Source organism: Typopeltis vanoorti, chromosome 9 (assembly GCF_054136105.1).
Source record: "Typopeltis vanoorti isolate ZY-2024b chromosome 9, IOZ_Tvanoo_1.0, whole genome shotgun sequence".
NCBI classification, from domain to species: domain Eukaryota; kingdom Metazoa; phylum Arthropoda; class Arachnida; order Uropygi; family Thelyphonidae; genus Typopeltis; species Typopeltis vanoorti.
In genome coordinates, this window is record NC_143557.1 from 50,658,341 (window position 1) to 50,684,619 (window position 26,279).

Here is a 26,279-nt window from a genome sequence, read left to right on the forward strand (position 1 = left end):
ATATAAAAACTCTTTTTAGGATTAAACTTAACACTCATGTGCTATAATTTATATTTGCTTTAATTAAAGATCACAATAGCTGTTGCTGATATGTTATGTTGATAGCTGATTGATAGATCTATATTCGTTCCATTATTTCTCATTTTCATTATATTTCTTGAGAATATTTCTTGGTTAGTTATTCACCTGATTTCATAATGAAAGATATCTTACATGGTTTAAACATGAAATTATGCAAAGATACCTTTCAGGGTGTCTTATTTAATACATCTTAATTCTCTTATCATATTTGCAGTTTTCTTGAAATTCTACCTGTTGTGATTCCTAATTATCACCTCCATGACACTGTTACAAGAACACTTAAGGTTATACTAATATGGCCCACCATTAATTCTCTAAATGTTATTAAATCTCGGATCATTCCACCTCAGGTAAGGTTATGTTTTATTTCATCAATTATCACAAAGTTGATCCAAAAATTAACCATCTGTTGTTTCTTTATTTCAGTCAGTATCCCCTAAATTCTTCTTTTTAAGGATTAGGCATTTGCCTGTTCCAGCTTCAGTGGTCCCCCCCCCCCTTTGGTCTATATCTATTCACTGCTTTTGGTAACTGGTATCTTTCCATCCTAAATAGATATTCTTTCCATTACCCTCTTTATTCATTTATCAGTTCATTTACGTTATAAATATCTACTGTAGTTTTCCCCTCCCGTATCCGTGGTCAACCCCGCTCTGAAATATTAAATGGAAACGCCCATAAATAAACAATTTATAATTACATAGGCAAAGTGGATATTAGATCCAACCTTATTTCAAAGCCGAATGTTTGTAGAAACTATGGAAGTTTTGTAAATTGACCTGAGAGTTTAGGAGAATACAATCCTTGGCCTTAAGTTGCCTTAGCTACTTAAATCAAGTAGTGCAACTGAGGGGTGCCAAGGATTGTATTCTCCTATACTCTCAGGTCAACTTACAAAACTGTGATAGTTTCTACAAACATTTTTGCTCTGAAATAATGTTGGATCTAATATTCACTTTGCTATGGAATTTTACAACCCAAATGAAGCTGCATGGCTCTTTCTTTTAGTAATAAATGATTCATAAGTTTTAAATTGCTCGCCTTTCTCGGTTATCAATCGACTGTTGCGGTATTGCAGTGCTTGTGTTCAAGTAACCCTTATTTTACTTAATAATGGCCCCAAAGCACAAGAGTAGTGATGCTGGCAATTTGGATGCGTCAGAAAGAAGCCGTAAAGTGCTTCCTTTTAAGTGAAAAATGTGAAAGTTCTCGACATATTCCATTCACATTCAGAAACTTTTATTACAGTATGTTGTTATAATTGTTCTATTTTATTATTAGTTAGTGTTGTTAATCTGTTACTGTGCCTAATTTATAAATTAAACTTTATCATAGGTATGTATAGGAATAAACATAGCATATATAGGGTTCACTACTCTCTGTTGTTTCAGGTATCCATGGGGTGTCTTGGAACGTATCCCCTGTGGATAAGGGGGGGGGGGGACTATTGTAATTCTTTTCTGATGGGTTCATTTCTTACATGGTCCATTGTGCATCCTTTTATTGCTCTTAAAAATCTTATCTCTGCAGTTTGTATTTGACTTTCATCTTTCTTTTTAACAGTCCATGTTTCTGAACCATATAATAGAGTGGGAGTGGCCATTACTATGTGAAATTTTAGTTGTTCCACAGATTTTCTGAAATTTCTTTATTTTTTTTAATCTTTATCTTTTAGATATGTTATTATGCAGCATAAATAGTTAAACTGTGCCATCTGTTCTATTATTTTATTTTTTATAACTATTTTTGATCTAACATAATCTCTACCTTTTAAATGCCATGACTTTTGTGAGATTTTTAAATTGTATTATTGTTGGCTTATTTTGTTTATTTCATAAACTGATTTTTGAAGGTCATCTTCATTTTTTTGTAATATAATCTGATCATATGCATATAGCATTGTATTGATAACAGTTCTTCTTGTTATATTGTTTTCCATATTTTAATAATCTGATCAATGTGTGTGTGTGTGTGTGTGTGTGTGTGTATTGGATAGAGTTGATAATATGCTACATACATGTCTGACACCCTGATTTATTTCACTCTCTTCTGTTAATTTATTACCTGTAACTGTATTTTTGTATCTTTATATAAACTTTGTATAGCTTGTACCAAATGTTATGGATATCCTTGTTTTTTCATTATATTCCATAGTTTTCCTCTGTGTATTTTATCAAAAGCTTTCTCGTAATCTATAAAGGCCATGTAGTCTCTAAATTAAATTCTTATCTTTTTTTCAAGAATTTGTTTTAACACATAAATATTGTCTATACATGATATTCCATATCTGAAGCCATTTTGTTCTTCTGAGAGTAGATTGTTTGCAATATTTCTAAGTCTTTTATTTAGGATTTTACTATAAATTTTGTAACCTGTATTTAATAAACTTATTCCTCTGTAATTTCCACAGTTATGTCTGTCTCCTTTCTTAAATATAGATACTTAGCTTTTAACCAATCTGATGGAACCTCACATTTCTTCCAACAGTTATTATTGATTTTAAGATCTGTGATGTAAATATTCATTGCCACATTTCCAAAGCTCTGTATTTATGCCATCTAATCTGGTTGATTTTCTATTTTTTGATACCTTATTGCTTGTTTTAGGTCTTCCACTTTTATTGGTTCTATATCAGTACTGATTTCTTCATTGTTATTTTCTGTTATTAAATTTGGGGGTCATACCATAAATTCTTATAATGTTCTATCCATTTTTTCTCTTGCATTGTGTTGATTTGTGCTGTATTTCTTTTTTTATTGTTTAATTTGGTTAATGTTTTGTGTTTTGTAGGCTATGTCTTGTCTTCCATGTACATCTTCTATTTTATTAATAAATCTGTTCCCAAGAATCTTGGTGAGCTTTCTGTGCTATGGTTTTAGCTATATATATATATATATATATATATATATATGTTAAAGATACCAAGCAATTTTAAACCTGGTTTTACTCCATTTTTCCCAAGTAAGCAAACAGACAAAATGTCAAGTTTGCGCCTGCAATTTATGCAAGACTAGCTGATCCTACAGGTAGTGCAAGACCAAGGCAACTCATGGTAAAGGTGGAGCAAGCTCTGATCACTAATCTTAATATTTACCCTTAATGCCAAAACACATCTCCAAGAAGGGGATGTATGATGTTTTGTATTAAAGGCAAGGGGCCACTACCCAGACCGGTTTCGACCTTTATTGAGGTCTCATCAGTGAGAGCCAGGCTAGAAATACCAAGATTTAGTAATGCAGAGCTTGTAAGCATTTTATCAAAACAAGTTACCATAAGGTGTTGTAACCTTGTTAAATAAAAATCTCAGGAGGAGATATAAATGTAGAAAGTATTTTTAACTTGGGTATAGTTATGTTAAAGATACCAAGCAATTTTAAACCTGGTTTTACTCCATTTTTCCCAAGTAAGCAAACAGACAAAATGTCAAGTTTGCGCCTGCAATTTATGCAAGACTAGCTGATCCTACAGGTAGTGCAAGACCAAGGCAACTTGTGGTAAAGATGGAGCAAGCTCTGATCACTAATCTTAATATTTACCCTTAATGCCAAAACACATCTCCAAGAAGGGGATGTATGATGTTTTGTATTAAAGGCAAGGGGCCACTACCCAGACCGGTTTCGACCTTTATTGAGGTCTCATCAGTGAGAGCCAGGCTAGAAATACCAAGATTTAGTAATGCAGAGCTTGTAAGTATTTTATCAAAACAAGTTACCATAAGGTGTTGTAACCTTGTTAAATAAAAATCTCAGGAGGAGATATAAATGTAGAAAGTATTTTTAACTTGGGTATAGTTATGTTAAAGATACCAAGCAATTTTAAACCTGGTTTTACTCCATTTTTCCCAAGTAAGCAAACAGACAAAATGTCAAGTTTGCGCCTGCAATTTATGCAAGACTAGCTGATCCTACAGGTAGTGCAAGACCAAGGCAACTCGTGGTAAAGATGGAGCAAGCTCTGATCACTAATCTTAATATTTACCCTTAATGCCAAAACACATCTCCAAGAAGGGGATGTATGATGTTTTGTATTAAAGGCAAGGGGCCACTACCCAGACCAGTTTCGACCTTTATTGAGGTCTCATCAGTGGGAGCCAGGCTAGAAATACCAAGATTTAGTAATGCAGAGCTTGTAAGTATTTTACCAAAACAAGTTACCATAAGGTGTTGTAACCTTATTAAATAAAAATCTCAGGAGGAGATATAAATGTAGAAAGTATTTTTAACTTGGGTATAGTTATGTTAAAGATACCAAGCAATTTTAAACCTGGTTTTACTCCATATTTTCCCAAGTAAGCAAACAGACAAAATGTCAAGTTTTAACTTGTTTTGGTAAAATACTTACAAGCTCTGCATTACTAAATCTTGGTATTTCTAGCCTGGCTCCCACTGATGAGACCTCAATAAAGGTCGAAACCAGTCTGGGTAGTGGCCCCTTGCCTTTAATACAAAACATCATACATCCCCTTCTTGGAGATGTGTTTTGGCATTAAGGGTAAATATTAAGATTAGTGATCAGAGCTTGCTCCACCTTTACCATGAGTTGCCTTGGTCTTGCACTACCTGTATGCAAGCTAGTCTTGCATAAATTGCAGGCGCAAACTTGACATTTTGTCTGTTTGCTTACTTGGGAAAAATGGAGTAAAACCAGGTTTAAAATTGCTTGGTATCTTTAACATAACTATACCCAAGTTAAAAATACTTTCTACATATATATATACAGGGTGTTCGGGATAAATTTGACAGTTTCGTAAGGAAAAAGAAAATCTTCTTTGTATCTATTAAATTTAATGAATTGACAAAAAAACATTACAGGCAGAGTTAATTACAATACTATCAACAAGATTTACTCAAAATAACCACCATTAGCATCGATCACAGCTTCAATTCTGCTTCGGAACCTCGAACAAGCTGATGCTACAGTCTCCCTGGGAAGGGCCGCAAAAACTGTTTTAATTTTATCCATTAACTGGGCTTTTGTATTACTGGAAGTGCGATTGGTGTCTTTTTCAACTGCGCCCCATACAAAATAATCCATGGGGTTAAGGTCTGGGGAGTTTGGAGGCCAAACATTTGGACTGGTGAAGTCGTAGAAATTTTCAGACAACCATTTTTGACTTTTCCCAGAGGTGTGGCAAGGGGCCGAATCCTGCTGCCATACATACGGCCTACCATTGGCTACCCTTGTTATCCAGGGCTTGACTACAGTTAGCAACTCCACGAACAAAGCCCGAATTCCAATGCCAGGGTTCTTCAACACCTGTTCCTGCAGATTTGCGAGGAATTCTGCTGTACGAACGCAATCAGATCGTCTGCTAGGGATCTTTCTTCTTGCTACATCCTCGTAGTCACCATTGCAAGTCTCTAGTTCATGCCTGATTGTTTTTACTGTATTCAGGGAGCATTGGGCAGCAGTCGTAATATCCTTATTTTGATGGCGGGCACGAATCATCATGATACAAGTTATTCTCTTCCATGATTCAGGTGGGTTCCAGCTATCCATCCTTTCTGACATCTTGTATATGAATGAAGAAGGGTCCAAACTTTTAAATGAAGAGAAGTGTGTGTTAATACATGTAACTTACGGAAAAATATAATTAATTATAAATATGTCAAATTTATCCCGAACACCCTGTATATATATATATATATATATATATATATATATTTTTTTTTTTTTTTGTTGTTGTTGTTTTTGTATACTTCTTCTGTTTTTTCCTTTGTATGTTTGTGAGGGAATGATTTGTATGGCATTTGTTTTTCTTCTATTGCATTTTCTGTATCTGTGTTCCAAGTACTTCAGAGGCTGCTTTATTAGATGATCTTTATTAAAGTTTTCCATTCTTCTATATCTTCTGATTTGGATTTCTTTTAACTAATCTCTTAATCTTGATTGATATAGCATTCTGTTGCTTTTTCTTGTAGTAGATATACTTATTTTCTGTTCTTATTTTTTCTTATTTACTTCCTTTTTCTAGTTTGCTAGTATTTCTGTTTTAGAGATTACTAAATAATGATCTGAAAAAATTTCACTTCCCTCTGTAAACATGTACATCTCTCACATGAAGAGCTAGTTTCTGATTAGTAATGATATGATCAGTTGTAGATCTTGTTCCTCTGCCATTCTAAGTATATTTATTTATATTCTTTTCTTGAAAAAAAGTTGCTTATTTTAAAATTATTGAAAGTACAGAAGTCTAATAGTTCTTGACCATTGTTATTCACACAAATTTCTCCATATTTTTCTAAGACATTTGGGATTGGATTATTTTCAACTCTAGCATTAAGATCTCCTGGTATTAATATATAGTCATTTGTATTGCATTTATTTAACTGATTTTGTAGTTTCTCATAAAACTGTTTGGAATCTGCTTTCCTACATTCTTCAGGGGTATATACTCCTATGATATTTAAATAGCTTCGACTTGTTTCTAATTTAACTATTATAATCCGATCATTTACAAAATTGTATTTTTGTATTCTATTTTTCCATTTATTATCAATTAAAATGGCCACACCACTAGACCTGATATATTTTGTCCACTCCACTATATAGCATAGTAAAACCATCTATATCTTTTGTTTCCTTTAATTTCTTTTTTGTTTCATTTCTAATTTCTTTGTTGTCATGCTTTTGTTATGGTCTGTTTTTTTATCTCCCCTTTGTACAATGCTATTTGATTTAATGATCACTACTGTTTCCCTTACCTTATTATATATGTTGGCCTCTGTCTGCTCTCTTTAACCCTTATATATCCTTAAATCGTCTGCCTAACACTGAGTACATGATCTTACTGCTAATCTGACAATCTCTAAATTTTGCCCCCCCCCCCTAGAAAATACCTATTCCCTGATCTCTATAAGTCATTCACATTTTGCTCAGACAAATTTATTTCCTGCGCTAGCCTGGGCTTTAAGGACAGGGTCAAACTCAGCCTAAGGATGATTATAGAGTATCAGATGCTACTAAAGTAATTCGCTTGAAATCAGAAACAGTAGGTTTTCTAGTCTGTTTGCAGTCATGCCCCCTTTCCTTTCTTACTTAGGCTATCCCTGCGCGTGTATATGATCACCAGGTTCGTATTTTTATGAAGGGTCTAGGTCAGTCAACATGGTCAGAAAAACAAGCATGAATGGTAACATACAAATTTAATGAATTCATAATTAATTACCATACAAAGACAAAATTGATATTAATGCTAGATTAAAACTCTTATGTTTCTCTCACTCTCTCATTCTTAGATAGACTTGGATTTCTTAATCTTTACAACACTATTCCTTCAACTTATCAAATTGGTTTACAACTTAATAGGAGCCAGCTAGGTATTTGGCACATTATTAATCTCCCTCAAGTAGGTCACGACAGAATCTCCAGTAAATTAACAGTTCTCAGAATTCAGTCTAATGGTATAGAGTCATTCACACATATAATAATTCTTCATGCTTATCTTTATCCTAAATTTCAAGTTACACTTTCTTCCGTTTCTGTTAGTCAAGTTCTCTAAAGGGCTAGAATATGAAAAAGTACTTATCTACACTATCTCAGTATTAACAACACCACACACACTTTTAATAACATGTTATTAATACCGTGAAAAATAAGTCATGAATAACCATCAACACCTAAGCTTATCCGTTAGATACACTATCTCAGGTTCTTTAGAGATTTTCTATGTCCTTCCTTCTTACGAAATTCTGGCTGCCTTGGTTCTGTTGCCACGTGGGAATCACGTGCTCTCCCTGGATAGGGTGCTTGGTTTCTTTACTAAGGATTTACGTCGATGTTATTCCTTACTGACGCCTGCGTTCAAGATTTGCCATGTTCTGTGGCGGTGCCATACTGGGTTCTCTTCGAGATCAGCTCTTAAAGATAAGAACTGAATCACGATGACCACTCGAAGCACACGGTGAGAATACAGGAACAAACAAAATGGGGTGGGGGGGTTCAATTCTGTGTTGCAGGTTTTATACGCTCCCCAAGAGCGCCACCTTTACGAGTTTGACCTCTCCTTTTGCCCTTCTGATTCGTCCCCGACTGGGTGACTTCACTGTTCTTCATACGGGGGGGGGGGGGGCTTTCCAATTCCGGGAATGTATGCGTCTTGATGTTTTCTTAGAGGTGGCACCCATGGACACTTACATTGCTATTGTAGTATTGGGCGACCTTTGCCCCTTCTTACCAAATTGTTGGCATTCTTTCACGTGTAGAAATTCAATGATAATTACTCTCATGTGAGCCCTTTTTGTTGACTTACAGTTACATTAAAGTATAAACACACTAACTACAATACAAACAGTTCTTATTCTATGTAGAAAGTATTTTACCTTGGGTATAATAAATGTTAAAAATACCAAGCATTAAGGGTAAATATTAAGATTAGTGATCAGAGCTTATGCCACCTTTACCACTAGTTGCATTGGTCTTGCACTACCTGTAGGATCAGCTAGACTTGCATCACTTGCAGGTGCAAACTTGACTTGATTGTCTATTTGCTTACTTGGGAAATGGAGTAAAACCAGGTTTAAAATTGCTTGGTATTTTTAACAATTATTATACCCAAGGTAAAATACTTTATACATTTATATCTCCTCCTGAGATTTTTATTTAATAAGGTTAAAACACCTTATGGTAACTTGTTCTGGTAAAATCCTTATAAGCTCTGTATTACTAAAATCTTGATATTTCTAGCCTGGCTCCCACTGATGTCGAAACCAGTCTGGGTAGTGGCCCCCTTGCCTTTAATACAAAACATCATACATCCCCTTCTTGGAGATGTGTTTTGGCATTAAGGGTAAATATTAAGATTTGTGATCATAGCTTATGCCACCTTTACCACGAGTTGCCTTGTCTTGCACTACCTGTAGGATCAGCTAGACTTGCATCACTTGCAGGCGCAAACTTGACTTGTTTGTCTGTTTGCTTACTTGGGAAATGGAGTAAAACCAGGTTTAAAATTGCTTGGTATTTTTAACAGTTCTTATTCTAATTTGCCAGTTGTTATTTCTTTTAAAATATAGTTAAATTGTGCCAAATGATAAGTATGCTCATTTAATGTATATCTTCTGTTAGACTCTGGAAAGGTGACCTCATTTAGAGTGAGGTCACCCATTTCAGATCTAACACTTTGCATATTTCACATGCTACTTTTAAAATGTCCGAGATTCCTAATCAGTTGCCTTTATCCTTACTTGGTAATTTTCCATTGTTTTGGTCTGATGAATTTTCCAGTTCAAGCATCTGAGTTGTAGAAATTTTTTACTTGGTAAGGTAACCAGCCTTATGCAAAACCCCCAACCTGGAGGACCAGGGTCTTTCTCTTAATCTGGTCCTCTGGCCCCTACCTCTCAACTGGTTCAGCTAGGGAAGCTTTACCAGTACTACTTAGCTACCACTTGCATAGCTTTGAGTCATTGGTGTGTGTGCAAGCCTCCTACTGCATCAAGATGGAGATACCACTCAGGAGGGTATCTTCTAAATTAATAGTAATATTAATAATCAGCTAATGCCTTTTATTCCCTTATAGTAGGGAATAGGTAGGGAGTAGATGAAACTTTTTAACCCTATCTAGTTTGGAGACTTAGTGAGCAGTTCAATTTCTACTGGTAGCCAATCAGAGATAGTTGGCCCATGATTATCACTTATTATAAACAGCGACCGATGAAGAGACGGGCAGACACATGCTGCCATCTCTTGGTACCTAAACCTAACAGGATATGTTGCTGTCTGAAATAATGTGGGTTCTACGGTCAATTTTCTTGAGTTTCTTGGAGGAAAAAACCTGCTTACCCATGCCAGAGATCGACTAATTCGGGAACCATCGATGAAAGGCTTAAAAAAAGTTCTCTGGTCAGTGCCTAGACTTGAACTTAAGTCTATTTTTGGGCAGCCTAGTGATAAAGATGGGCCTGTGTAGCCAATTTCGCTTCGCTACGTAGGCCCATCTCCTATCCAGTATTACTATCTTTTCTTATCTCACTAAATGACTAGTCTATAATATTGTCGGAACAGCCTCCATGTTGTGATTATCCTAAATTAAAATCCACCATTAATAATACTGTCTTATTTCACTAAATAACTGATTCATAATATTGTCAGAACTGCCTCCTTGGTAACATGCCAATTCTCATATAGGCTTTATTATTAGTCAGCTCTGTACTTCCCAAACGTCTCCCCAAACAGAAATTTGTTAATCATTCGTGAAGAATTAAAGCACATTATGTGTGATATTTAATAAAGATGAAATTATATTTGAATAATTTGGAATTAGCTCTGACAATAAGTCCAAAATTTATGTAGGATGAATAAGCATGCAATATTTAAACCATAATTTCAAATTGTAATACCTGGAATACATTTTAAATTCACTCTATTCTTTGTGACTTCAGAAGTATAGCACTAAGATGATTATTTTCATCTTAAATGTGTCAGTGAAGGTTGCAATAATCATATCATTACAGTTTTGATTATAATTAAATATGAAGAAAAAACATTGCATATGCAATCCAAATCAGAATTAGAAATCACTTGAATCTTAAGTTACGATATTGAAAGTTTTTTACCTTGGGTTTATTATATGTTAAAGATACCAAGAAATTATATACTTGGTTTTAATCCTTTTCCCAAGGAAGCAAAACAATGTTTTGCACATGAAATATATTCACGTCTGAACTACTTGTAGAAGCTAATGACTTCATATCACTTGCCTTAGTACATATCCCATAATGCAAAGCACCCTCCCCCCTGTTTTAATTTAATTTATTTTTTCCTGGGTGTCTATAATGCTGTGTATAATGGGAAGGCCTACTACCTAGACTGGTTTTGACCTTTATTGAGGTCTCACCAGTGGGAGCCAGACCCCCGGGAGAGATACCAAGGTTGAAGTCTTATATCACATATACAAAAGTAGCCAAAAAGTGCTCAACCTTATTAATAAAACTCTCTGGATGAAAATGTTGAAAGTTTTTTACCTTGAGTTTATTATATTTTGCATGTGAAATATATTCATGCCTGAGCTACTTGTATATAGAGGCTAATGATTTCATATCACTTAGTATGTATCACATAACGTCCATTATGTGATACATACTAAGGTAAGTATCACATCCAGAGATTTTTATTAATAAGGTTGAGCACCTTTTGGCTATCTCTCCTGGGTCTGGTTCCCACTGATGAGATCTCAAAAAAGGTAGAAACCAGTCTGGGCAGTGGCCCTTCCCATTATACATAGCATTATACACGTCCAAAAAAAAAGGGGGGGGGATTGCTTTGCATTATGGGATACATACTAAGGCAAGTGATATGAAGTCATTAGCCCTTAACATGAAGCAAAACAATGTGCGAAACATGTTTTGCTTCCTTGAGAAAAGGATTAAAACCAAGTATATAATTTCTTGGTATCTTTAGCTTAAGTTATGAAAGATTATTTTTAATATCTGTATAATATGTATATTATTATATATGTAAATAATATATATGTATATTATTTCTTAATGTTTTTCTTTTTATCTACTTTTCATAATAGTGATGTTAGTTTTGGGTTCAGTTAAATATCAAGAAAAAATCTGCATATGCAGTCCAGATTAGAATTATGACTTAAATCTTAAGCTATGTTAATGATATTTTATTTTTATTATGTGTATTTGTTATATAATTTTTTTTTTATTTGTTCTTTTGTTTTCTATAGGTAGTGTTTAAAACATCAATGTTTGGAACTTTTCGCCAAGCCATTGCTTTTGATTTTGGATGTGATCCTGCTTTAGTCAGAAGTTTTATAGTTGATGTAACTCCTCTTTTGCATGCTGAGAGATCACAGAAGAAAAGGGAATTAAATATATCATTTGTAGAAAAATGGGATACTGAAAATTCATACATTGTACCATTTGAAAATTCTCCATTCTGTTTAGCTGAGAAAGAAAACTTCCTGCTTTCTTCTTATCGTCTACCAGATTTATCAGATCTTGACCAAAATCCTCTAGATTCATCACTAACAGAATCAAATTATAAACAAAAATTTCATCATTTATTGTATATAGAGGAAATTTCTCAACATGAATTATTGTCAAGGTAATATAAATTTATTGAATGTTACATTAACAGATTAAGATTATAAATAACAGTTGTGTTTCTGGTTTGTTTTTATTTTCTACATTTCACTTCCTCAGCAGGTTTAGAAAAGTTATATAAAAGGTTATAGAAAAATTTGCATCCAGTGGTATTATTTACAGTGATCTCTGTTATCTGGTCAATTTGAGAAATTAACTAAGAACCAGTCAACTGTGTTACAGTTATTTGAATAGCATATCAATTTTAGATTATTGTATATTTGCTACAACCATTTGTACTTTTTATTATTATAAAAATCTAGAAGGCAGCTTGATGAGAATGCATTGCTTTAGTAATGGTGTATGTGTTTCACCAGTCTGTTTCTCTCATGACAGCTAGCTACTTGAATTTTCGCCATTGTTATTACTGATTTCTCTATTTTACTATACACTGGTTTGAAAAAATAGAAAAAATCCTAAGCCCACTCATGATACTAATGTACTAGACTTACAACCCCTCATGAATGGAAGTAAAAATAAATGAAAGAGGATGGGCTGGCAATTTGGGATTTAGCCGACCAAATTGTATTCTTATTGGCTTAAATTGACCAAAATACAAAATGATGGTACAACATGACAAAATTTCATGCCGGCTGGGGTGTCGCCCTGTTAAACAAGGACCCCTTTGTTTTTGCCGGAGAACCAGGGCGAACAGCGAAAAGTCAGGTACTGGAACAAATCTGAAAACATACCCCAGCTCAACATCACCAGAGTTAAAGATTGCTACTCTCAACATAAGGAGCCTGAATGGCAAAGAAATGGAGCTAGCTGAGGAATTAGATAAGCACCAGATCGACATAATAGAGGTGACTGAAACAAAAAAAAAGACAAAAACTGGTGAGATCTTTCTGAGCAATAAATACAAAATGTTATATTCAGGCAATGACAATCAAGGAAAGGAAGGAGTAGCCATAGTATTCAACACAAAATACGAGGCTAATCTTCTTGAATGGCAGGCAGTCTCAAGTAGAGTAATGTGGGCAAATATCAGAATGGGGAATTAGACAATGAGACTTACTTGTGACTATGGTCCGACAGAAGGTTCTACTAAGATAGAAGTGGAGCAATTTTTTGATGCTTTAGAGAAAGCATCTGACACAATGAAAAAGGAAAACTTGGTCCTTGTTGGGAATCTAAATAGCAGAATAGCAAATGATTGTCAGACATACAAAAATATTTTGGGAAAATTTGGAGAAAACAGCAAAGCCAATAATAATGGCAAATACTTTTTGGATTTCTGCTCAGGACATGGACTGGTTATTACTAACACTATGTTCCAACATAAAAATTTGAACAAATTCACATGGAGAGAAGAAGCAAGGAATAAGAGAGGTCTCATTGACTATGTTATTGTTGATAGTGATATTTTCTCCCTTGTGCAGGACACCAGAGTGTACACAGGATTTGAAATTGGAAGCGATCACCATTCAGTCTTGAGTAGGATAAAATTGAATTTCATATTGAAAAGATGAACATGTAAGAAAGTTTTAAAGCGAATAAAAGTTGAGCAGCTCTCAGATATGAACTGTAGACTAAAATACACAAAGATTATTGAAGAAAAAATGAAAGAGTTTGAGAACAGGAACCAAACCTTGGAGATTCATTGGCAAGCCTTGAAGAAAACACTGATTGACTAAGCCAGAGAGGCATGTGGTGAGGTTGTGTGCAAGGATAGAAAAATCAGAACTCCGTGGTGGACACAGGAAGTTAAAGAGGCAGTGAAGGAAAAGAAGAAAGCATATCAAAAGTTCCTGGCAAATAAGTCAGCTTTTGCTCTTAGAGAATTCAGAGACAAATGCAAGAATGCTAAACACTGTGTAAAACTAGCTAAGCAAAAGTCATGGGAGGACTTTGGCAAGAACATAGAAAATAACTATCAAGAAGATGGTAAGATATTCTGGAGGTTATTGAAGAAGCTTAGAAATGGAGGAAAGAGTGCTGTAAAAGGAGTTAGAGATGATAAAGGTGACATGAAAACGGGAGAAAAAGATATCCTTGAAGTATGGAGTGATTACTTCGAAAAATTGCTAAATGAAACAAGCAGATAGCACAGTGGTAAAAAACACTCAACAGGCATACAGTCAGGAATACATATCCATACTTGAAGTAGAAAAAGCCATCAAAGGCTTGAAATGTTGAAAGGCAGCAGGAGTAGATGATATTCAACCAGAAATGCTTCAGTATGGTGTTATAAAAGTCTTACATTGGCTGCACTGCGTAGTTCAGAATACCTGGACAGAGGGACGAATTCCCGATGATTGGAGTAGAGCTCTCATAGTACCCATATATAAAAAGGGAAATAAAACTGAATGTGAGAATTACATTCTGAAATATAAGATCTGATAATGTTGAGTGTTCCTGCCAAGATTTATGGAAGCATACTGGAGAAACAGTTGAGAAGAATTGTGAAAGAAAAGCTTGGTGAAGAACAAGCTGGATTCAGGCCAAATAGAGGCTTGAGGATCAGATCTTCACTTTACAACAAATAGTTGAGAAAGCATGGGAATATAACAAAGATCTGTATTTAAGTTTTGTCAATCTGGAAAAGGCATATGACAAGGTGCCAAGAGAGAAGCTATTCAATAAGCTACAGTTGTATGGTGTCAATGGGGCATTATATCAAGCAATACTTAGTCATTATTTGAGTTGTAAGTCAGCTGTTAGAATTGAAAGAAGTACAGGAAGATGATTTAATGTGAAATCTTGTGTGAGACAAGGATGTACATTATCCCCTCTGTTATTCATTATCTATATGGATCACATTATGAAGGAAAGTCGTATTAAACATAATATCAGAATTGGAGATGTTAATGTCAGCTCTTTGCTTTATGCGGAACGATGTTATACTTCTAAATAAATTCGCTACATCTGCAAGATTCCTTAACTAAATTGAATAACTATTGTAATAGATATGGTATGAAGGTCAGCATTAGCAAAACAAAGACGATGAAAATAGGCAGAATCGTAGAAAATGTCAACTGCGTTGTGAACGGAGAACCTGTGGAACAAGTAAAACATTTCACCTACTTAGGCACGATTTTTAGTGAAGATGGTAAATTAAATATGGAAGTAGACAACAGAATCAACAAAGCTGGTATGGTAGGGTGTCAACTGCATAAACGTATATGGAATAAGAGAGAAATTAGTCAAAACACTAAGTTAACTGTATATATACAAGACATTGTTTAAATCAATTTTAACTTATGGATTTGAGAGCTGGGGTAGAAGTAAAACATTTGACCAAAGACTGGAGACCACATATATGAGAGTCCTGAGAAAGATTAGGGGCGTGAACAGATGGCATCAATGGCAGTATCATATTAAAACTGAGGATATTGGGAAAGCTTATCTATTATCTTCTAACAGATAAGCTTAGGTGTTGATGGTTATTTATGACTTATTTTTCATGGTATTAACAACACCACACACACACTTTTATCACAAAGATGTTTTATTAACACTTATATTTCGCTGATTTTCAACTCAGCATCATCAGAGCACAACACACTTGTATATGCAACAGTGAGTGAGTGAGTGAAACAATATAATTGCAAAAGACAAAAGATCTAAAGTCCTATTTTTGGTGCCCTCTAATGGGGGAAAAAAAAAGCAGCTATCCAGGATTTTTTCTTAGGAATAACCATCTCCCAAATTTTTGGCAAATTAATGCAACCATATTTGTTAAGGTTGGGAGAATTCTTCAAAGCCATTGCTGACTCAAAAAAACATAAAAAAAAAAAAGCGTTAATAAAACATCTTTGTGATAAAAGTGTGTGTGGTAATGTTAATTCCATGAAAAAAAGTCATGAATAGGAAAGAAGTTGATATTGTCAGCATCTAGGAATGCTTTTGCAGAGCTAATCTGAGGTGGTATGTCACTTAAACAGAATGGGCAAGGAAAGATTTGCGAAACAAGTGTTCTCTGCTAGGTTGGCAGGAAAAAGACCCAGAGGAAGACCAAGATATAGGTGGATTGATACGGTAAAAAGTTCCTTCGAAGATAGAAATATAAGATGTGATAATGATAGGTAACAGACTGATTTGGAGGAAAATTTGTAGATAGGAAGTTAGTAATGATGATGACGATTTGAATAAATTAAGGAACAAAGAGAATAATCACGTTAACTGAAAAATTGTATCTTGAATTCTTATTTCAATTCAGTGAAAAGCAGTATGTTATGAGATGTAAAAGAAACAACCACAGAAATTGTAAATGAATAGTTTAATTCAGTAACAAATGAGTACATGAAAACAATGATGAAAAAGAAGAGGTTAAAAATTTGATTGTGAAAGTGCCTCATCAAGGTATGTGGTCGCTCTTCTCGGCAAGAGAGTGCTCACAACTATGTTTCATATTGTTTATGATGGTGTCCAGGAGCTCAGTTGGTAATAACAGTCATGGCTCCTGCAAAGCTCTCGAGGTTTTGGGAGGGGAGCTAAGAGCAGCAATACATCTACCTAGAGTATTCCAGATATGCTCAATAACATTAAGGTAATGGGAGAGAGAGAGAGACTTGGCTGGCCAATCCATACATACAGTATACTTTTCTTGAATGTATTGGTCCACAAACTTCACTAGATGAGGATGATCATTATTTTTTGTAGGATGAATATCTTCCCTATCACATATGCCTGAACATAGGGATCCTATAAGTTGGAGCATCTATAGTTCCACTAGGAAGCACATACAGGTTGGTACGTCCAGCCAACAAGATGCTTGCCGAAACCATCATACTACCTTCACCATAAGGGTTCCTTTCATGGAGAGCTTTGCAGGAACAATGGTTATTACCAGCTGGACTCCTGTATACTATTATAAAGAGTATTAAACAAAGTTTTGTGCACTGTATTGCTGTGAGTAATGACCACAAGGCACTTGAACAATCTCATTTTGACCCCTTGTTTTTAATCAATGTCTTCAATTACCCATTTGTTACTAAATGAAATTTTTTGGCAATTCTTTCTTTTAATATGAATTGGTGGTCAGCATTCATAGTGAAGAATTTATGGAAACGAAAACACGTGTTGGAGTAATTATATGTATAATTAAGAAAATAACACTCAACATTTTGACCTCAGATTGAGGTCTTCATAGGAAAACATACATATGCACAGGATACAAGCTACATGACACTACACAAAAGTAAGATAAATCTAAATGCTTTGTTAATCATTTACCGTAGTCTGACCTCTGGTGAAAAAAATAAAAAAAATTTTAAATAATAATAATAAAATATATACGTCTTCGTCTGGTGGCATCCTCTAGCAAGAGGGTTGCAGCAGATGAGCAGCTCTTCTCCATTTCTCTCTATCTGCCGTCTCCATCATTCTTAAACCAGTCCATTCCACGATGTCATTGAACCACTCTCTAGTTGGTCTTCCACGTCTTCTCTTCCCCTCAACTCCCCCTTGTAATATAGTTCTTGTCAGGTGTCCTGAAGAACCTCTCAGAAGATGCTTTGCAAATCTGGTCTTTCTTTGCATAATATTCTTGAACAGTGTTCTTTCCATCCCAACTCTTCTTAAAACTTCTTGATTTGATATTCTCTCTGTATAGCTAATCTTTTCCATCTTTCTATAACACCACATTTCCAATGCATTAATTCTTTCCATATCTCTCTTTCTGAGTGTCCATGACTTACTTCCATAACTTGCAATACTCCAAACTGTTGCTTTAACTATTCCAACTCTAACACCTATTTTAATATTCTTGTTTATTAAAATTCTCTTCATTTCCATAAATGCCGATTTAGCTTTGCCTATTGTATTTCTAATGTCCAACTCTGAAGTTCCTTTCTCTGAGATCCAGCTACCTAAATATTGAAATCTTTCCACTTCTAAAATATTTCCTCCACATCTTATCTTTACATTATCTCCTATTTTTCTGTCCATTATCATTATCTTGGTCTTCTTTGTGTTAACCCTTAGTCCGTACTCTTTTCAAGAGTTTTCAATTCTTTGAACAATTTGTTGTAATCCATTTTCACTTTCTGCCATCACCATTACATCATCCACATATCTTAAGTTATTAATGATTCTTCAATTTATTTTTGTTCCTTCTTCTACATCCTCAAGTGCTTCTCTAAGCATCTGTTCACTATAAAGGTTAAACAATAATGGTGATAACTTGCATCCTTGTCTAACTCCCCACTGGGAATTCTCCTGTTTCCTCTCCATTTACACATACTGACACTGTTTGTGACCAATATAATCTCTTTAAAATTTCCAAGTCATAAGAGTCAATATCAATATTTTCTAGAATGTCAAAAATCCTTTTATGTTTCACTGTATCAAATGCCTTTTCAAAATCTAGAAATCCCCCAAACAACTTTCCACCATGGAAAGTTGTTTTTGTGTTTTCTCCCCAATAATTCTTAGACAAGTTATAGCCTCTCTAGTTCCTCTGTTGGTTCGGAATCCAAACTGTTCCTCATTCATTTCTTTTTCTATTTTATTCTTAATTCTCTCTAAAATTATTTGTGCCAAAATTTTTGCTGTGTGAGTTATGAGACTTATCATTCTAAAATTGTTACAGTCTAAAACTCCCGTCTTTTTTGGAATGGGGATAAAAATTGATCTTCTAAACTCCTCTGTTAATTCTTGTCCCTCATAAATTCCGTTAATAATTTGCCATGACACTTCTATACCTTTTTCGCCTATATTCCTTATAAGTTCTATCTGTATACCGTCTATTGCAGGGGATTTTCCTTCTTTCATCTTCTTTTGAATTGCTAGATTCAATTCCTCCCTCATGATGTATAGCCTCTGCCCACTATGCTCTTTCATTAGATTTCCTCCTCTTCCTCTGTCTTCATAAAGTTTACTTACATATTCTTCCCATCTCTGTAATATCTTCTCTTTATCTATCAGAATTTCACCTCTTTCATTCCTGACTGCTCCAGTCCTTTGCATCTTTCTCCTTCTGGTCACCATATTAATGTTTTTATAAACACTTTTTATGTGATTTCTTTCTGCCTTTATTGTTGTATCTTTACTTATTTCATCTAACTACTCTTCCTTTTTCCTTCTTATCTATCTTTGTATCTCCCTACTCAAGTCTTTATACTGCTTTTTTTTTTCTACTCTGTTTTGCTGTTAACTAACGTTCTTCTTTGTGATATTTTCCTCAAAATATTGTCCATCATCCATGGCTTCTTTCTTTGCTCTCTTTCCTCTTCTGTTTTGGCTAAATGTAATTCTGTAGCAGTAATTATGCTTTCCTTCAGAATCTTCCATTTTTCACTTACATCATCACTATCTTGTATATTTCTCTCATTCATTTCTTCTACTTTCTTTGCGAATTCATTCGCCGTACTTGGTATCTTCAGCCACTCCATGTTCCATGATTTGTTCCGTTTCATTGCAGTTACTTTTTTTAGATTAATCCTCATCTTAGTTGACAACAATATATGATCTGTATCATAGTCTGCTCCTGGATATATTGAGTAAAAGTGTGGTTAGCAGGGGTGTGAGGACTAGATTTTTTTTTGCTTGGAGAGTTGTGAATGAATGGAATGGGTTGTCAGAGTCATTTGTTAGTGTCTAGTCTGTTAATGGATGCAAGGAGAAGTATGATAGTGTAGATATGACTTATTTTAACAGTATTAACAACACCAAACGAACTATTTTATAAAAAGATGTTTTATTAACTTGCTTATATTTCTCTGAATTTCAAATCAGCATCATCAGAGCACACGGCATGTATATGTGACAGTGAGTAAGAGAAACAATATAATTGTACCAGAAAAAAGATCTAAAGTCCTATTTTTGGCAACCTCTGTTGTTTTAAGAAAAAAGAAAAATTACAGCTATGTGGGAGTTGCTCTTAAGATAACACTCCCAAATTTTTGGCAAATTAATGCACCCATATTTGTTTACGTTTGGAGAATTCCACATAGCCATTGCTGACTCAAAAGTAACTACTTCTAAATAGCACTTTTATTTTTTTGATTTAAAGTTTTTTTTCTCCACCAGAGATCAGGCTAGGGTAAACAATTAACAAAGCATTTAGATTCATCTTACTTTTCTGTAATGTCATTAGCTCGTGTCTAGAACATATGTATGTTTTCCTGATGGCCACATTGGCTCCGTTAGGGAAAGAGATACTAAAAAATGAGGAATATTCTGTCAAGAAGGGGTATATTGTAGAATTATAAGACAGGTGATTATGATATGCTTAAATGACCTTAATACAAAGGTTGAAACAACAAACATTATTTTCTTAATTATAAGTAAAGTAATTATTCCTGGGGTGCTTAAGGGTCAAATCTGTATAACTGAGAGGAGACTTCCACATAGTCTTTAAAGGAATGCAGAGAACCGACCAGGGCTTCTGACCTAATGTCCAATCCTCACCTTTTCGTGGTGCACCCTGTTGGGTATCTACCTGGATACTGAACGAACGAGGATGGACTGGCAGTTTGGGATTTAGCCGACCAAATTGTATTCTTATTGGCTTAAACCAATATAGAAAATGATGGTACAACATGACAAAATTTCATGCTGGCTGGGGTGTCGCCCGGTTAAACAAGGCCCCGTTGTTTTCGCCAGGGAACCGTGGCGAACAGCGAAAAGTCAGCTACTGGAATTAATCTTAAAGCACACCCCAACTCAACATCATCAGAGTTAAACATCGGTACTATCAGCATAAGAAGCCTGAATGGCAAAGAAATGGAGCTAGCTGAGGAATTAGATAAGTACCAAATCGACATAATAGGGGTGACTGAAACAAAAAAGACAAAAACTGGTAAGATCTTTCTGAACAATAAATACAAAATGTTATATTCAGGAAATGACAATCAAGGAAAAGAAGGAGTAGTCATAGTATTCAACACAAAATACGAGGCTAATCTTCTTGAATGGCAGGCAGTCACAAGTAGAGTGATGTGGCCAAATATCAGAATGGGGAATTGGACAATGAGACTTATTTGTGCCTATGGTCCCACAGAAGGTTCTACTAATGTAGAAATAGAGGATTTTTTTGATGCTTTAGAAAAAGCAACTGACACAATGAAAAAGAAAAAGTTGGTCCTTGTTGGGGATCTAAATAGCAGAATAGGAAATGATTGTCAGACATACAAAAATATTTTGGGAAAATTGGGAGAAAACAGCAAAGTCAATAACAATGGCAAATACCTGTTGGATTTCTGCTCAGGACATGGACTGGTTATTACTAACACCATGTTCCAACAACGTAAAAATGCGCACAAATTCACATGGAGAGAAGAGGCAAGGAATAAGAAAATTCTCATTCACTCTGTTATTGTTGATAGTTTTTTTTCTCCCTGGCGCAGGACACCAGAGAGTACAGAGGATTTAAAATTGGAAGCAATCATTATTTAGTCTTGAGTAGGATAAAATTGAATTTCGTATTGAAAAGAATAACATGTAAGAAAGTTTTAAAGTGAATAAAAGTTGAGCAGCTCTCAGATGTGAACTGTAGACTAAAATACACAAAGATTATTGAATAAAAAATTAAAGAGTTTGAGAACAGGAACCAATCCTTGGAGATTCGATGGCAAGCCTTGAAGAAAACCCTGATTGATTCAGCCAGAGAGGCATGCGGTGAGGTTGTCTGCAAGTATAGAAATATCAGAACTCCTTGGCGGATACAGGAAGTTAAAGAGGCAGTGAAGGAAAAGAAGAAAGCATATCAAAAGTTCCTGGCAAATAAGTCAGCTTGTGCTCTTAGAGAATACAGAGACAAATGTAAGAAAGCTAAACACTGTGTAAAACTAGCTAAACAAAAGTCATGGGTGGATTTTGGCAAGAACATAGAAAATAGCTATCAAGAAAGTGATAAGATATTCTGGAGGTTGTTGAAGATGCTTAGGAATGGAGGAAAGAGTGCTGTAAAAGGAGTTGGACATGATAAAGGTTACATGAAAACAGGAGAAAAAGATATCCTTGATGTATGGAGTAATTACTTCAAAAAATTGCTAAATGAAACAAGCAGTGATAGCACAGTGATAAAAAAAACACACAACACGCATACATTCAGGAATACATATCCATACTTGAAGTAGAAAAAGCCATCAAAGGCTTGAAATGTGGAAAGGCAGCAGGAGTAGATGATATTTGACCAAGAATGATGAAATATCGTGGTATAAAAGTCTTACAGTGGCTGCACAGCATAGTTCAGAAAGCCTGGACAGAGGGATGAATTCCCGATGATTCGAGTAGAACTCTAATAGTACCCATATATAAAAGGGGAAATAAAACTGAATGTGAGAATTACAGAGGTATTTCCCTACTGAGTGTTTGTGGAAAGATCTATGCCAGGAACACTCAGTAGGGAAATATTATCGTATTAAAAACTATCCAAGCATATTTGAGAAACGGTTGAGAAGAATTCTGGAAGAAAAGCTTGGTGAAGAACAAGCGGGATTCAGACCAAACAGAGGCTGTTAGGATCAGATCTTCACTTTACGACAAACAGTTGAGAAATCATGGGAATATAACAGATATCTGTATTTAAGTTTTGTCGATCTGGAAATGGCATTTGACAAGGTGCCAAGAGAGAAGCTATTCAATATGCTACAGTTATATGGTGTCAATGAGGCATTATATCAAGCAATACTTAGTCTGTATTTGAGTTGTAAGTCGGCATTTTAGAATTGAAGGAAGTACAGGAAGATGGTTTAATGTTAAATCTGATGTGAGACAAGGATGTACATTATCCCCTCTGTTATTCATTATCTGTTCATTATTGCATTATGAAGGAAAGTGGTATTAAACATGATGTCAGAATTGGAGATGTTAATATCAGCTCTTTGCTTTATGCTGAACGATGTTATACTTCTGAATAAATCCGCTACAAGTTTGCAAGAGTCCCTGACTAAATTGAATAACAGTTGTAATAGATATGGTATGAAGGTCAGCATTAAAAAGATAAAGACAATGAAAATAGGTAGAATTGTTGAAAATGTCAATTGTGTTGTGAACGGGGAACCTGTGGAACAAGTAAAACATTTCAGCTACTTAGGCACAATTTTTACTGAAGATGGTAAATTAAATATGGAAATAGACAACAGAATCAACAAAGCTGGTAAGGTAGGAAGTCAATTGAATAAATTCATATGGAATAAGAGAGAAATTAGTCGGAACACTAAATTAGCTGTATACAAGACAGTGTTCAAACCAATTTTAACTTATGTATCTGAGAGCTGGTTCAGAAGTAAAACACTTGACCAAAGACTGGAGACTGCAGATATGAGAGTCCTAAGAAAGATTAGAGGCGTGAACAGATGGAATCAATGGCAATATCGTATTAAAAACGAGGATATTAGGAAAGAATGTGACATTGTCGGCATCCAGGAATGCATTAGCAGAGCTAATCTCAGGTGGTATGGTCACTTAAACAGAATGGGCGAGGAAAGATTAGCAAAACAAGGGTTCTCTGCCAGGTTGGCAGCAATACGACCCAGAGGAAGACCAAGATATAGGTGGATTGATACGGTACAAAGTGCTTTAGACGACAGAAATATAAGATATGATAATGTTGGAGTCTTGACAAGTAACAAACTGATTTGTCGGAAAATTGTAGATAGGAAGTTAGTAATGATGCAAATTTTTCATGTAGTACTATCATATCCTGTACACCCCTTGAGGGTACATGTCAGGAATTTGATGATGACGACGATGATGTAATTATTCCCACAAGTGTGTTTTGGTCTCCATAAATTCTTTGCTATGAATGCCAATCACTGTGGAACCTTAAAAGAAAAAAATATGTTCATTAGATATATCTTAATGAGTTTTGGTGTAACAAGTCTTTTTACCAACTTCTGACAGAAGACACAATACCATTATTAGAATATGTATTTTTCATCAATACTATCAACCTTTTCAAATATTGTCTTGAGAAAACTCCCTTGAAATTTGAAGGCATTTATGAATAGACAGAAGACCTAGTAATGGGATTCAATTTCTCCATACTTCGTGAATATTACATGAAATCATTTGAAAAGATGGTCCTGTTGAAAAATACCTCATTAAACCAAAATGTAGCTTAAGTATGCTGATAATATATTTCTAGCCTGGCAGGGTTTCAAAAAAACACTTTAAATTCTTACAAAATTTGTTTCATGATGGAAGTTGAACAAAATCACTCACTTCTTTTTCTTGTTCTAATCTCAGTTAATATCAAAACAGACTATCTTTTATAAAGCATGTATAAAATTCATTGTGCAGATATTAACATGCTACTTCACATCATCATCTCTGCTCAGAGGTGAGATGTCATACAAACCCTAAAAGACAGAGTATGCATAATATCAATTGACAATAACAATAAAAGAGAACAGAAATAGTTTACTTCAGAGAAGTGCTCCTAAAGAATGGATACAATCTTCAAACTATCCATGATATCTTACAAAGGCCATCTCATGTTTCATCATGTATACATGAGCACACAAATTACAGAAGTTGAATCTTTAATAATTTATTTATTTTTATTTTTTTCATTGTTACACTGCAAACGCCATTTCTTTACCTTAATAATAACCATTGCCAATTAGACTGCGTATGTGATAAAGCAGTTGCCTTCACACCAGTGACAATGACTCCGTGATAAATTATATATATTCAGTTTAATTCTTTATCCAAGTGTAAGCAAACAAAGTTTGTGCCTGAAGTATCTTCAGGACTGAGGCAATTCATCGTTAAGGTTTTATAAGTTCTCAACACTTGCCTTAGTATCTCCCATAAAGCAAAGCACATCTCCTTGCAGACATGTATAATGTTATGCATTAAGGGAAGAGCCACTACCAAGACCGGTTTCAACCTTTATTGAGGTCTCATCAGTGGGAGCCAGACCCAGTGATGGTGATACCAAGGTAGAATGATTACTGAATAACTTAAGGAATTCACAACGTATACTGGAATATAAATTAAAATATACTTTGATATATATTTCCTATATTTCGGCAATGTCACGTTGCCATCTTCATGGGAACATAAGATTAAGACATGTGCACACAGCCACTAAAAACAGCAAATGAGGTCGAAGAGACGAAACTACTGTTTTTTTTCTAAAGTCCTGATGGAGCCCCCTAGCAGGCTATATTAGATATTCTTGGCTGTTTGGCTGAAGTTCTCGAGATGTACTTTCCCAAATTTGGAGCAGTCTCATACTTCCAAATTTGTTGAGGTTTGGCATGTTTCTTAGGGCTGAAGCTGATTCAATGAAGTCTTTCAAATTTAAACTTGCTGTGGTGTATTACTGTGGCATGTATCCAGAGCATGGTCTGCAAGCCCAGAGTGGCTGTGGTGGTGAAACCGGATCTAGTCTTTGTGTTCTGAAATTCTGATATTCGCTGTCCTGCCTGTTTGGCCTAAGCAGACAGCTTACAACTGCAAGGGACCTGGTATATACCAGGTCAGTCTAGGGGAAGTGGTTGGTCTTTAGTGGAGCAGATAAGGGATGCCAATTTTCTATATGGTCTGTAACAAGGTCAGGTCATGTTTTTTTAGGATTTTGGTAATTTTTTCCGAGATGCCCAGGATGTAGGGAATGGTAATGGATTTAGAGTAATCTTTATTGTGAAGGGGGGAAGAGGGGTTGTGGTTTACTGGTTTTAGTATTTTTTGGGGGTTGTAGCTATTGGCTGAGATAGTGTTAAGGATGTGATTTGGTTCAGTGGTTAGGGCATTGTCATTTGAACAGATTAGTTTAGCCCTGTAGTATAAAGCCTTAATAACTCCATATTGTTGTGAGGGGGTGGGGGGATTGTTGGTGAATGTACCTGCCTGTATGGGTGGGTTTTCTATAAACTGAGAAAACAAAAGTTCCATCAGGCTGGCAGGTGACTAGTGTGTCTAGGAAAGGGAGACTGTTGTTTTCCTCTTTTTCCATGAACATGATTCTGGGGGTGTTGGTTGTTTAAGTCTTAAGAAGGAGTGGAGTGTAATCCGAGCCATGTGGCCAAATGGCGAACACATCATCCACGTAGTGAAGCCATATGGTAGGTTTTTGTGGGGTTGAGTTTAAGGCTGTTTCTTCAAAAGTCTCCATAAAGAAGTTGGCCAAGGGAGGGAAGAGTGGTGAACCCATGGCTGTCCCCTCTATCTGTTTGTAGAATTTTCTCTGCCAAATGATAT

General features: G+C 35.1%; 1 protein-coding gene across 3 annotated transcripts in view; it reads left to right on the forward strand.

The window, feature by feature from the left end:
- The window catches only part of Helz (Helicase with zinc finger), a 492,230-nt gene that overhangs the window by 218,514 nt on the left and 247,437 nt on the right, over positions 1-26,279 (forward strand). For all 3 annotated transcript variants that reach the window (XM_090397541.1, XM_090397543.1, XM_090397542.1), the window contains one exon: positions 11,762-12,141. In XM_090397541.1, the coding sequence (XP_090253667.1) occupies positions 11,762-12,141 (380 nt within the window). The remainder of the gene's footprint in view (positions 1-11,761; positions 12,142-26,279) is intronic.